The sequence below is a fragment of the Magallana gigas genome, chromosome 10 (assembly GCF_963853765.1).
Source record: "Magallana gigas chromosome 10, xbMagGiga1.1, whole genome shotgun sequence".
In the NCBI taxonomy this organism is placed as follows: domain Eukaryota; kingdom Metazoa; phylum Mollusca; class Bivalvia; order Ostreida; family Ostreidae; genus Magallana; species Magallana gigas.
Genome location: NC_088862.1, coordinates 7,951,327 through 7,965,834, shown reverse-complemented (window position 1 = coordinate 7,965,834; position 14,508 = coordinate 7,951,327). Strand labels below are relative to the sequence as shown.

General features: G+C 32.5%; 1 protein-coding gene and 1 long non-coding RNA gene across 2 annotated transcripts; both read right to left on the bottom strand.

Moving 5' to 3' along the window:
* Positions 1-4,201: 4,201 nt before the first annotated feature.
* Positions 4,202-11,326, bottom strand: LOC105325689 (low-density lipoprotein receptor-related protein 4). Its single transcript, XM_020066119.3, has 16 exons — positions 11,306-11,326; positions 11,069-11,179; positions 10,668-10,919; positions 10,370-10,520; positions 8,821-8,958; positions 8,638-8,743; positions 8,401-8,539; positions 7,939-8,055; positions 7,415-7,642; positions 7,115-7,295; positions 6,861-6,988; positions 6,596-6,752; positions 6,335-6,447; positions 5,686-5,811; positions 5,168-5,291; positions 4,202-4,387 (listed from the first exon to the last, which is right to left on the bottom strand). The coding sequence occupies exons 2-16, from the start codon at positions 11,148-11,150 to the stop codon at positions 4,258-4,260; spliced, it is 2,172 nt and encodes a 723-aa protein (XP_019921678.2). The 5' UTR covers positions 11,151-11,179; positions 11,306-11,326; the 3' UTR covers positions 4,202-4,257.
* An 18-nt stretch (positions 11,327-11,344) lies between these two features.
* On the bottom strand, positions 11,345-14,401 carry LOC136272254 (uncharacterized). The gene is made up of 4 exons (XR_010710213.1): positions 14,289-14,401; positions 12,800-13,244; positions 12,460-12,712; positions 11,345-11,470 (listed from the first exon to the last, which is right to left on the bottom strand). It is a non-coding gene; the product is annotated as an uncharacterized lncRNA (long non-coding RNA).
* Positions 14,402-14,508: the final 107 nt, after the last annotated feature.

The following is a 14,508-nucleotide window of genomic DNA, read 5'->3' as shown; positions in this document are numbered from 1 at the left end:
AATTGATACTAATTTTACAGATTGTGTTGAATGCGATGAACAACTCAACATTTTCAATAAATTGTATACTACACTATAAATGTATTACATTTAGCTGGGTATTTACTTTAGCTTCAGCAGGTTTGAGTGAGCATCACAGCATAAAGCTAGAGCGACCTCGTTGAATGTGTAAATGGTGTGCAAAAGAAGGAAAGATGCTATTTATTGATGTGACAAGTGTATGGTATATCTTTGTCAAGGTGCTTGTTTTCAAGCATACCATATGCATCATCAGCTTCTAATTAAATGAATGCATATGATGATCAATGTTTTCATCTAATGGTATTCATTGTTGCTGTCATTTGTATCTTTACTGTATGCAACATAAATAACTGTATTTTTTATTTGTTATAATCTACTTAAGAAGCAATTCACGAATTCACTTAATACGAAATTAAGAGAGAGAAAGAAAGATCACAGAGAGAAAGAAAGCAAGAGATTTTTAGCTATCATTTCTAATCTGAAATTGTTAGAAAATAATTAAGTAATACCATATAATGTACATACAGGTAACTCTCCATGGCTCGAACTTCAATCTCTCGAAGTTCTTGATCGCTCCAAGTCAGTCGCCGGTCCCGATTTTTCCGCTATATAATTAAGCAAACCTACCCTTGATTTCTCGAACTTTAAATCTTTCGAAAGCCTTGAAACCTCAAAGTCAAAATACGGTCATGTTATACCTAATCCATTGTAATTTTCCCTTGATACCTCGAAGTGGCAGTGCGAACTCAAGCGATGCCTAATTAACACCTTTTGTGGACATTTAGATGACCTCAGGCGTTAGACGCGCGACCCGTCTAACGGGAGTTTAAGGTGGAATAACACATCATCATAAAATGGCTGACACTGATCGAAACGATATTTCGTTTTACTAAAAGGAAATTATGGACTAAAACATGTAACTTACTCCATAGCCGAGTGGATAAAGTGCCGGACTTGTGATCCTTACATCCAGAGTTCGAGTCCCAAGGGGGCTTTTGTTGAACATTACTTACTGGGATAATTATTTTTGAAATTCATTTTTGATCCCCAATCTGCAAATTTATCGCTTATTTGACATTTATAAAGTTTATTTATAATTATATTTTTCATTATCAAAAAATTTCTTGTTAATTTGAGTGACTTTTTCCAGGGTTGTTATTCCACCTTCAGCAACTGGCACGGGAAAACTGGATGGTGATAATTGATTGATAATTGGTCATTTCAGTACACGGTAATGAAAATTGACAGTGACTTATGATGATTACGAGACGTTGTGAAAATGAGAAAATAATAAGGAGACGAGACGTGAATTATGAATATACAAAATTAAATCATAGCAGTATCATTGCCATCATGACGACTACTGCAGAAGAAGTACTTACAAAACTGTCTAGTACCACTGAACAATCTGGTGAAGGACCCGTTCAGCCCGAAGGGATAGCCAAATCAGTGGCTGCTACACAGAAATCCACCAGGTTTCCGTCAGGTTTCCTCTCATCGCTATCTTACTGAGCAACCTGGTGAAGAATACATGGCCAACAAGAAATCTTGGGTGACCGGAGAGATAATCACAACCTGGGTAAAGCAGCTAGATAAGAAGATGAAAATAAAAAATAGGGAAATATCGCTGGTCATCGACAACTGCCCAGCCCACCTAAAAATTCCCGGACTGCAGTCAATAGCTCGTTTTCCTGCCACCAAACACGACATCCAAAACCCAGCCTATGGACCAGGGGATTATCCAAAACATTAAAGTTCACTACAGGAAGAGAGTTCTGCTGCGTTACATTTCTGCCATCGACAGGAAAGACACCCCGCAAATTTCCGTCTTGGATGTCCTTCACATGCTGAGTCAAGCCTGGAACAGCGTCACCGAGAAGACCATCTCTAACTGCTTCAGACAAGCAGACTTTACTCCCAGCAGCCCCCCCCCTCCCCCAGAGACAGAGTAGGACGATGGCTTTGACCTCGACAACGACATCCCCCTCTCAAGACTACAAGATCATGGTCTCGACCCCGATATCCTTCAGCAGTTCACCGACGCCGATCACCAACTACAGACGTGCGCTGAACTGACAGATGAAGACATCCTAGAGGAAGTCAGGATGAACAAAGAGTACGAAGCTACCCCTGCTGATGACAACCACCCTGATGACCGCCCTGCCCCTATATCTACCAGAGACGAAGTTCTCAGAGCTTGCGACACTATCCGCGCCTATCTACAGAAGCTATCTATATTATAGCATAAAGTTGTTTGACACATAAACAAGAAAGCAGTTGTAGCGTAATTGATGTCTTTGAATGGATTCGATAGAATTTAATAATCATAAATATTTCAAAATTTAGTACGTACAGGGTTACTTGTTAGGGTTACGTGTTACTAAATGTTACACTAAATTTATACACATGTACATGTATATAAACATTTGAATACTTAAGATTTGGAGTTGTTGTAATTTTGTATCACTTTAATGTTTCAATTTTTAGTTTTAGTTTTTTGCAATTATTATACCATGTCATGATTTTTTTTTTCAGATCTAAGTTTTAGTTGAATGTATTCATGCCTGCAAATTGCTTCATGAAATTATATTAATAAATGTATTGTCCAACGGTTTCCTTTATTACTTGACAATTATTTGTTTGTCTTCTAAAAAATTACACTGATATATGTGTTTAGGCCCTGGCATTGTAATTTGATTACATGTAAATGCAATTATTTATAAAGTGTGTGATAAAATTTCCTTTAACTTTTAGTTAAGAAGTATTTTTTATTTTGCGTAAGAAGTGATTACATCTGATTAAGAATTGATGAGATTGATATATACCAGTTTACAAGTAACAAACAGTTTTTGCAAGTTTTCTAATGTAAATTCCCATTGAACTTTGTTAGATATGCTTACTCTGACCCTATAAGCTTACTCTCCACATGCAAGTATACATAACCATTACATACCCTTTTCAAGCCAAGATACTTTAGGGGTTTTCTTTGAGAATTTGTGAAATGTAAACTGGTTTTTCAATAAAATATTAAATCTTCTTGTTATGACCACCCTTTGTGTAAAGTTTGATGACTGGCAAACAATGTGTTATTGAAATTTTATTTGTTATTCGAAATGGACGAGACTACATGAAATAATGTAATAGTACATTAAACTTAACCTTTGATCTTTTAGATTGAATGATATCTGCAGAGAGCAGGGGTATCAAATTATAGTTGAAGTTTATTGATAATTAACAGAATCTTAAGATATCTGATGACCAGTTAGATATAATTTAAGATAACGATTTAGCATACGCATTTTTGTAATCATTTTAATGGAGCAAACGGTAAAAAAAGAAAAGCATTGAAATGCTGAATTGGTAGATTCAATGGTAAAAAACAAGATATTTGTGAGCCAATGCTCACCACTTATACACCCGCTCTGATGTGAATATGCAAAATAAGCAAAGTCGACGTTCAACAGGAAGTTGGCATCCGATTGGTAGAAAAATATATCCCACGATATGGCATGCCTTAACAAATATAGTGTGTTAAAACTTCAAGCATCTGCGATAAATGGTTGCTGAAAATCTTTGACAAAAATGTGTTTGAAATTTTAGGCTAAAAATAAACAAAGTCGTCATTCAACAGGAATATGACGTCCGATTGGTACAAAAATATACCCCAAGGTATTGCATGTCTTATCAATTATAGTGTATTAAAATTTTATGCATCTGTGATAAATAGTTGCTGGGACATCTTCGACGAGTATTTGTTTAATAACTAGAATAAAAATATTCAATATATGTGGGTTACTTTACGGTAAGTCTTTCAGAAAATGTCATAGATTTCATCTTCAAATTGCTTGCTGAATTCTTTCATAAACTGTCAAAATGGCGGCAGTTAAAGATTTAATCAAAACTTCCCTTACACTCAGAACACAGCATATTTGCATTGATTTCGTAAAAGATAGGAACTAAATTTTAAGTTTAAAAAGGAATTTATTGAAAACAAAGTCGAATGATTTATGTACACCAATTAGCTAAAACAGTTCCATCTTAACACAATTTTTACCTTATTTCTCTTTTGTCCTTTTTCTCTATCAATATATATATATATATATATATATATATATATATATATATATATATATATATATATATATATATATATATATATATATATATATATATATATATATATATTAACAATAAAAATAACTCTTGATGCCGTTAATATCGTTTACCATTTTTTTTTCAATCATGAAAGTTCTTTTCTCCTTCACTTCCGTCTTGAAAACTTTTGATTGGTTCTTCATACACATCTTGAATTGTATCATATACAGAATTAAGTGTCTGGTGGTGATAAGTCCTTTCATAAGATAACCTGAAGTTAAAAATATGAAAAAACTTGGCTAAACTCTGCAAAATAACATGTAATGTTTTATAGTCTGTATGAAGCTATGCAGGACATTTATTACAATATTCGATATTTGTAAAATGCATCTGGGTTTAAACTATATTTTTTCTAACAGTATGAACAAATCTCAAGGTTTCAGCGTTAAAACGTCACTTGAGCTTGTCAGGTTTCATTGCGCAGCTGAAGAAATCGACTACGTGGATTTTGAATTCCAAAAGAAATAAAAATTCCATGACCATAAGTTGTAAAATTGTCCGAGGTATTCCGAGTGACTTTCGAATGGAGAAAAGATGGCCAGATAGTTCTTGAGAAGAAGATTTCTAAAAAGAATATTCAAAACTTCTCAATAATTCAAAATTATCTCCCCTTGAAAACGGGCATAGTCCTAAATTTTCACAACTTAAGATCTCTTTCCCTAAGAGTGCTTCGTGCGAAGTTTGGTTAAAATGCCCCAGTGGTTCCGGAGAAGAAGTTGAAAACGAACGGACGACAGACAACATGTGATCACAACAGCTTACTTGAGCTTTCAGCTCAGGTGAGCTGAAAACATATCATGTTTTGTGTTTAAGTAGAAAACAATGAAAGTATAAATGTGAAATAATAAAAATAAAACCAAATGTTTAAGTACATCTAAAATACGCCTATAAGTTTGTTGAGGCTTTGTTAGAATGTTCTCTGATTTTGACACGCCAAATCAATTTGACAATGAAACGAAAAGAATGTAGATTTAAAACGCTATTTTTTTACCTAGATGTGTTTCGTCTTTTCATCATACAGGCCAATCCAACAATAGTCATTACAAGAATAAAGGCACCGCCTGCGAACAAGCCACTGTACAAATAAGTCTGGTCGGTTACAACTGTCCTTTGTTCTGAGAAGAAATGGAGCAGAATGCATATAAGGTCAGGATATATGTGTTTCATGGTTTTGGGTGTATTGTGCTTCATTTTGTATTCATCATTAAACATATGAAACTTTTGTTTAACCTTATCATAATTTGATTAACATTTTTGTTTAAGAATACATCTTATTAGGTTTTGTTTTTACTTTTTCATTTATTGGAGATGAACTTGATTTTGCTCTGCGCACTGACCGGGTTCGTTCAGATTGCAGTTCGTGTTAACAATGTCATTTGCATGCATTGTTATATGTTTTGCTTGTTGTTATAATCAATTATGTACTTTTTTAAATGATATGCTTCAGAAAAGATCTTGTTATAGTGACTTGATTTATGCATACGCGTATTTTACTTTTACTCTACAAACCTCCTTCACATGTTAATTGATCCGGTTGGAGGTTAACATTGTCTTGGCAACCACATGTTCTTCCAGTTGGAGATGGAAAACAGAACATACTGCATTGTCCATTAGCTATTGAACAGCTTGGATTTACTGAAAACAAATGCATTACCTAGACCTAGTGGTCAATGATTTGTTAGAGAGTGTAATTGTCTAGAGGATCTGATACAACAGTATTTATAAATCGATAAAAGTCGGTTATACAATATTCACTTTTCCAATTACAATATGATAACAATACGTTATGCCATTTCGACTACATCTACTATACATAAAACAACACTAGGTTATGCTGCCTTGTTGCCAAAGGGACATTTATCATTATATAAATCATTATTTAAAAGCATTTATAATTAACAAAATTGAATTTGTTTTGTAAAATAATAATAAAAAAAAAAACTTAGTATATACATCTACAATGAATAAAAACACTTACTTTTATTATTTGTTTTAATTTTAAAAATGGTTTATTGCAGTACATCTTAAACACTCTGAATTATTCAAGTTATGTTTTTGTTATTTTTCTAACCTTTTATTTAGATAATTAATAAACCTACTCAGTTCCTACAGGATATTTACACCAATTAAATAAAAGCATTGAATCAGCTCAATTTACCGTCTTGAATTTCATCTGCATCTATATCCAAGCTGTAAAGATTTCCAAACTCTGGATGATCTGACATGAAGTTAACTCTTGATCCCGTTAATTTATCCATTTTAGTAATACGTCTGTTACATAAAAAAGGAAAGAATTTGATGTGATAATTTTTTTCTGACTTTACTCGACGATTACCATAAATGTATTAGCAGAAATAGAGATGTTTTATGCTTTATACAATTATGTCTTAAATGTCAGAACAATAATTATTTAGCTTACTGTCGTTGCCATGCCGTATAGAAGAGATATTGTCCATAGACTACAATATCATTCAATGTAGCTCCATTCTCATAAGCCAAGACGTATTGATGTCCACCGTTGAGGTCTGAGGTTTCGATGCTATTTTTAAACGCATCCGTCCAATACAAGCGGTCGGCTAAACAGATAAATTAGTGGTTATTCCAATGTATGCGAAATATACTTTTGATAAAAACAAATTTATAAAATCATTACAAATGGCTTGTTTAGTTCAAACAAACTATACATTTATAATCTATAGCTAGGTAATGAGGCAATCTTATCTCTGTCGTTGGAAAGTAAAACCGAGATGTTCCGTCCATACTTGCTCTTCCAATTTCAGTCATATCTCCAAATTCTGTCCAAAACAAGTACCTAAACATAATGAAGTAGATCTTCAAATATTTAATAAAAAATGAAACAGATAATTCTTAAATACCTTCGCGTTATAATATCTATGAAATGTTAAGATGGACAATAGTTAGTTATATTTGTACGCACCCTTTTGATGGATAGAGAGCAATATCATTTGGTTTAAAGATGTTTGATATCAGAGTTTTGTGAGCAAAAGTTGTTCTGTGAACTACGCCAATGTAACTTTCATATTTTGTAGGACCTTCAGCAGTGTAATAGAGGTTCCCAGTGGAATAGTCAATTGCAAGATTTGAAACCATCGTCAAACCTGAAAATGTTGCTATCTTAATGCATATAGTATTAGCAAACATATTGATATTCCAATGTTACTTTAAACTGAAAACCCTGATTAAAAAATCAGACGTAATGTATATCTGTGACATTAACCTAGTTCGTAGATCAATGTTTTGTTTTTCCCATGTAAGGTAGATGATGTTATTGTCTTTGTCAAAGCATCAGAATAGAAAAGCGTCATAGTTGTTTTATCAAACGCCAGTCCTTTCGGCCTAATTCTTGTTAGAGGTAATTTCACAACATTACCAGTCTGCAGTTCAATTTGAAGTATTCTTCCATGGGTAAAATCTGTTACTGCGATGAAATTAGACGTTAGCACATCTACAATAAAAACAATGATGTGAACTGTTGTTGACAAGAAAACATATTTCATAACTGTTTCACAAAACATAAATGCATGTAAACATTTGTCATTCTTAGAAAATGAACATTTTAAACTTAGTCTACATATTGATTTGGTCTTATCAATATCTTATCATGAGCATGTGTAGTAATAGGCCGAAAATAAGAATATTGTAATTTTCAACAGATTGGTTGATGTGACAACATGCAGATACTTAACAGTTTATATCATTAAAAATAACAGTCAGTTTGTGTTAAATCATATAAAGTTTCACCGCTGTCACAGCTCTGATCTGGTTGAATTTGGAGTCCGATATCGCATTCACATTTACGACCAGTTTTTTCAGGAATGCAAATTTCCTCGCAACCTCCATTAAATACATGACATGTACCTAAATGAATCAAATGAAGTGTAGAGCTCAAGCTTTGCAAAGAGAAACTAGAAAAACGGTAGTCCACTAATCTCTTTTATCTTCATCTTTTGATTTTACATTTTTAATTCGAAAGTCTATAATATTTTGCCTTTCGGTTAGTTATTGCACAATTTCAAAAATATTAAAAATGTTACCAATAACGCTTTTAAATATAAAGATTATATTTTGTTAATTGTTGATTTATGCTGATGGATTATAAAGAACCGAACTATGTTTGAATGAATAACAATGCAATTTTACACGTCGGTAGATTCATGTGATATGAGAAACGTAAAACGAAGTCATTTTAGTTAAACATTAAACCTCTTCTGTCATTCTGAAGGGAAAAATCAAACACATCGACATCTTTTGAGTTTTTTAATGTGTTAAATCCATATTCCGCTCTATCGGCAATCTTTCGGGCAAAATATAGCCTATCTTCATTAATCCAGCCAAAGAAATCCTAAAAAAAAGTCCGTATATTAAAACAGTTGCAGTCATTTACCCGTATATATCTGATGAATTTTTTTGCTAAAACTAAATCAGTCTTGAATAATTAACCTTATATGCGAATGACTTTGTGGCTCCTTTTGTATCAATATGACTTTTGACATCCATACCATTTGTTTTCGAGCTTCTGATGATCGTGTGTTCTAGCCAATATAGTCTAGAATTGAAAACCATTCCTTTAAAAAAAACATTGCTCATAACAAAAGCAAAATCAAATACATAAAACGTGATTACCTGTTACTAGTGACGTCGTGTTGTAAAGACCTTGGGTCTTTTAGCTTTCCAAAAGATATCAAAACTTTTGGTGCATCTCTGGTCCAGGATCCACGAACTATCGATCGCCCTTGTGTCCCCGAAATCCAGTATATGGTTCTTTAAGATAAGTTTGTGGTTTATTTTGTAATGGTCAAAATTCCAAATATTGCCCCTGTTAATTCTCATATATTTTTGTTTCATAAAACATTAAGTACAAAAATCACTTTCTGTCTCACAGAAGGGCACTAATGAAAAAAATGACCCTTCTCCAACCCAGCCCCACCCCAACCCTCTCCAAAGAAAACAAAAGAAAACATCCATTATAGACTATATAGTTTAGACATTAAAGGAAATGTTTTTGTACGCTATTTCACTTTGTGTTACACGTATACGATTGTGCAGAGGTATCTGTGATTTTACAAAAAGTTCATTTAAAACTACCATTTGCACACGAACATAATACGAAGGACGCTCATTATTTAACATGTTACAAACATTGATATACCAAATCACATGGGACGAACAATTGTTTTTTGTTGTAAATGTGAATTATACTTTATTCTGTAAAAGCTTGTTCAATGTTTTTTCTACATGTTCTTTTCCCTTATGAAACCATTTTAAATAAACACATAACTTAATGCAATGTTATAATGAATATCGTATAAATAAACAGTTGTCGAACATCGCAGTTTTTCGTTATTAGTTACCAAAGACAAAGATGATAAGAAGGTGTACTCAATGTACATTAAAAAAATAAATGGACGACACCCGTCATCTTGGATTTATTTTATTTTATTAACGATATGTTTTAACTAGTTCTCTTATCTATTTATAGGTTGGACAATTTGACCTAATGGGTTGTGCTGCATGATAAACGCATCGTGTCTAAATATACTAGTACAGATACTTGTCAAAGTTATCGAAAACAACTGAAGTTTATACAAACTATCCATTCAATCATTGATGATATCCTGAAACATATTTTTTATGTTTTATATCATAACCCAAGAGAACCCTTTTCACGGATTTTTTTTTTTTACATCTCTAGACCAATTATACGATTTCGTAACATCTCTGTAATTATTTGTACGTGCATATTGAAAACGTACGTTATTCAATTGTAAACTTCCGTTGCTTCGATATGTTTGACGATTATCTTGAATATTACATTATCCAGCACCCAGATATAGGCATATAATTGGAAATCGCTAGACAAAATGCAACTTTTATAGGATATCGTGACCCTAGCCACCCTGATAAACCCATAATGGCGGTTGTCGACTCTTTAATTTTTTATTGTTTTTTTTTTTTAATAAAGTTTTTTTTTAACATTGAAACAGGGTTTTAAATGGATGCTTTTAACCCAAAACCAAAATATACACATATTATGGTTTTATTCATTTTTGTTTTCAGTAACAAACAATAAAGAACTTCACTATCCGACAACCAAGCGTCTGTGCTGCCGAGCTTAAAAATCTTATTCATTTGCCACTTACAAAACTAGTTGATTTACAAGTGCGCTCCTTACCCAGTGTGTGATTCTACGGTTAGAGAAGAAGGGTTATCCAGATTGGAGTATATGGTATTAGTGGTCTGTGAATTGACTGAGAAACACATTATACTGAAACCTTTTTCTTCAATCCATCCTAGTAAATTTGCTATCCAGTCGAAATTCAAGTCTGTATTTGAAAAAAAAAATATACAGATTTTTTCTATTATTAAATTTCCTTATGCAATTGATAAGAAAATTCACATAAAATGCAATACAACTATTTGTTGATAGTGACTAGACTTTTATAAGGCTTTTTGAATTCTTGATCATTTACCTTTAGCAGATGATACCGTAGCTATGGTGCTTTCCTTTTGTGATATAATGTTGTGTTTCTTTAGTACACTGTTTCCACTGTCCACGAAGTAAATGATCCTTGACTTTACATCAACAGCAAACGTCTTGATATTTCCAGAAATCTGTCTATAGTTATATCTATTTGATTGCCCATTTGTTGAATGTACGTCGTGCATAGCAAACATGGATGCGTTGTTTACAAGAAAACCCCTCTCAAAAAAAGGGGAGGCCACTGAAAGAACTTCCATGATTACAGCAACTAAAGCTGATTGTATTTATAAGTTTGAATGTCCAAAAATTGAGTTATGTTTTAAACATTGTCATTTTATCTATACGAAATGTAATTATTTAAAAAGTAAAAAAAATGCATTAAAAACTAACGGGTACATGTTCTGTTATTACTGTTGAGATCAAATCCTTCGGAGCATTGACATTTTGGTCCCGATCTCGTGATGACACACATGTGATGACAATTCAAGGTCGAACATGGATCTAAAGAGATACAACATTAATGCGATTATTCGAAATAAATATTCATATACAGTAGCTGTAAATATTGAGAAATACAAAATGAGAAATTTTTGCGAGGTTTTGTGTTTATTTATGAAAATTATTTACTGGTAACAGATTTTTTGGACTCATCATAGACATAGTCATAGCATCATAGACAGCAATTGACATTGGTTGTTCAGAAAGGAATTCCCGTGTGTAAAGTATGGATCCAGATGATGCGTCAACAGCAAATACCGACTTACCCGCAAAGCTGATTGCATGAAGCTTATTCTGTAAAAGAAATATCATCAAATTGGTTATCAATGATAACAATATACCACGATTTTAAATCAATTGCATATTTATAATAGTTATTACAGTCATTTCATGCATATCTTTTACAATTTTATGCTATGCTATTGTATTCAATTCTATGAGATTTGTATGCTATACTATAATGAATTAAAAGAGAGGGCTTAAAACATGTTATGCTATGCTATGCTATGGTATGCTATAAAATTTTTATTAAAAACGCCTCCTTGCGTAGAAGAGTTGCAAACATTTTTAAGTAAATTGATAAGAAGCCAAAGTTCATCACTAATCAGCAATGTAAACTTTTATTCTTTTAAATAAGAGCATTTAAAACGAATTATAATCATGCTGTATGCTATGGTATGATATGACAAATAAGAATTCTTAGCTATAGTATGAGATCATAATGCTATGCTATTAGATTTCAAAACTATATATGCTATAGTGTTTGTTGTAAAAGATATGTTTGAACTGATTGTTGTAATGTAAAATTATAGATTACATAAAGATCGATTTTTTTCTCCACCAATTTATTTAACTTTTGAATTTTGTTCTATGGAGTGAATCCTGTAAATGTTTTACATACGGAATATCAAACTCCGTCGTAATCAGTGTCGAATTACATAGCAATTTGCAATGTCAGAAATTAACAAAAGCTCAGAGGACTCATTTGAGATTGGAAAAACAAGATTGAAAATACAAGATTCGAAATTCCCGATTCGAGATTTGATATCCAATATCTTTATTACCCATCAACTCAAATCATAATAAGAATTTAAGAATATTAGTAACACCAAGTGTTGTATTTAACGGTAAATATTGTTCATCCAGACTGTTACATCTGTATGTGAGAGAGAGAGAGAGAGAGAGAGAGAGAGAGAGAGAGAGAGAGAGAGCATTTCTTATCGCGATATCAGAAAAGCAGAGAAATATCTTTAAATTAGAGACATTATGCATAAGAGAAATACCTGATGGTAAGATAGGCTTGAGACTGAATCAGTGGTGATGCTTCTGATAACTTTCCTGTTAGATCCGTCATAATCACATCCCTCTATTGTCAGTTTATTAGAATCGGCCCAGTACAGTTTATTATTGACAGTATCTACTGCAAGGGCACGAACTAATAATAATCCCTTGTATGCAATGACCTTTCTTTCATTACCATCTAAAGAAGCCTTTTCAATTCTTGCATTGGGTTCATTGTCAGAAAAGAACATTAATCTGTTAATGAAAATACTTTTAAAAATAATTAAATATTCGGTCTTAAACGTGAAAAATTTTATTTTTCGACTAACAATCAATGGTTACCTGTCTTCTGGATCCAATGCCAGTCCTTCGGGTTGATTTAAATCCTTTTGAACTATGACTTTATGAATCGAGTCGTCAAAATTATACGCTGGTTTCATGGCTATCCAATTTAGATATGTGTCACACCAATACAAATTACTTGACACATAGTCAAACGCAATTTGCCCGAATGAAAATGACTTGCCTCTATACTGAATTGCGAAACCTGCAGAAATATTTTGCCTTTTAGAAAAGAGATGGTTAATATAAATAAAATTTTGTATTGCTGCAAAAACAACTCCTTTGCTTGGATCAGATGTCAGACTGGTTATTAGTAAGTTTGAAGAGGTTGTTTCAATAGTTATGTTTCTAAAAGAACTTGTCGAATCTTTCGGTATTTCTGTAAAAACTTTCAATGAAGCAGGGCTCCATACTCCAATAATTAGACTTTCATCCACCGGAATACCTTAAATATATATAGACATTTTATTGCAAGTATAACTGTGATTGTTTGATAAAAAAAATGCAGCAAATATTTTGGTTTGGTAAAATTAGAATATATACGAGTGTTGTCCAAAAAGTTCGTGAACAATCGCGTTTTTGTTATCTAAAATGGATTAATATATACATATTGTATATCTAAATCTTTGTCATAAAATTTAAAATCAAACTAAAGTGGTTTTGAATATTTTCCATAGAAATAAACTAAATGATAATGTATCAACAGGTCGCGGAAAGTAGGCACGGCCATGCGTAAAAATTGTCCAAACTTTGTAATTAAGTTTTTAGTTATGAATAGTTTTAGTTTTAAAAAAAAATTCAAAATTTCATAATCTTCTATTGTGATGTAGTCTGTATGGGGTAAGTCATTGAAATACATAATTTGAAGTTACTTTCAAACTAGCAGAGGACTTTTAAAAGATATTACGGCAGGAACATGTCTTTAAAAACGCCTGAAAAAGCGATGTCAACTTAATGCACGGAACAGCGCGCCGTTATAAAATTGTGTCGATCGAGGCAAATAACAGAAACAAAATAAACGCTGGAGGAAGAAGGAAAATCTTCGAAATGGTCCGACTTTACTTATCCACAAGTGGCACAAGCAATATTTTGATGGAGTATGCGATTGTACCCTCTGACCAAACGGTGAATATGCCATATTACTCACAGGTAAACCCATATGACTACGACGTTATAGAAACGTCGTTATAACTCAACGTCAGGTTGGACCGTGCGGCCTGTATAGGCAATGTATATACAATGATAACTCCAATACAAAAATGTATACTGCTCTTATTTTAATAAATATACATTATTATACACTATATTCAAATATTATAATACATGTACTTCATAATAATGGCGCCGTTATTTTGAATAAAATTACATTTGTCCACGAACTTTTTTGACAATACTCGCATATAAATCACATCTTCTCTGATTATAGGATGGGACAAAGACTCAGCAAATATTATGCCAGTTTGTCTTTAATCTTTTATTAAACACTTACCTAAGCCGAAGTATCCAAAAAATGTAGAAATGATAAAAATTAACATTTCACTATATTTCCGATACTTAGAATATGTGATTTTAAAGATTAAATGTATTAGCAGAAGAATTTAGAATATATAGTACGCAATTAAAACAAGGAAGTTTTCTTTTCTTTCAAAGTCTGACACTGAAAGGCTCCTATCAAAAATACTTTTCTAAAAATTGTTAAGGAGAAATAA

Bases quoted from the DNA above. Each gene is read 5' to 3' on its own strand.
- LOC105325689 (XM_020066119.3), bottom strand. From the start codon at position 11,150: ATGTGTGTCATCACGAGATCGGGACCAAAATGTCAATGCTCCGAAGGA. The intron at 10,521-10,667 runs GTAAATGATCAA...TTTCAAATACAG, and splicing joins TACGGTATCATCTGCTAAAG to ACTTGAATTTCGACTGGATA. The intron at 8,540-8,637 runs GTTAATTATTCA...ACTTTTTTTTAG, and splicing joins CAAAGTCATTCGCATATAAG to GATTTCTTTGGCTGGATTAA.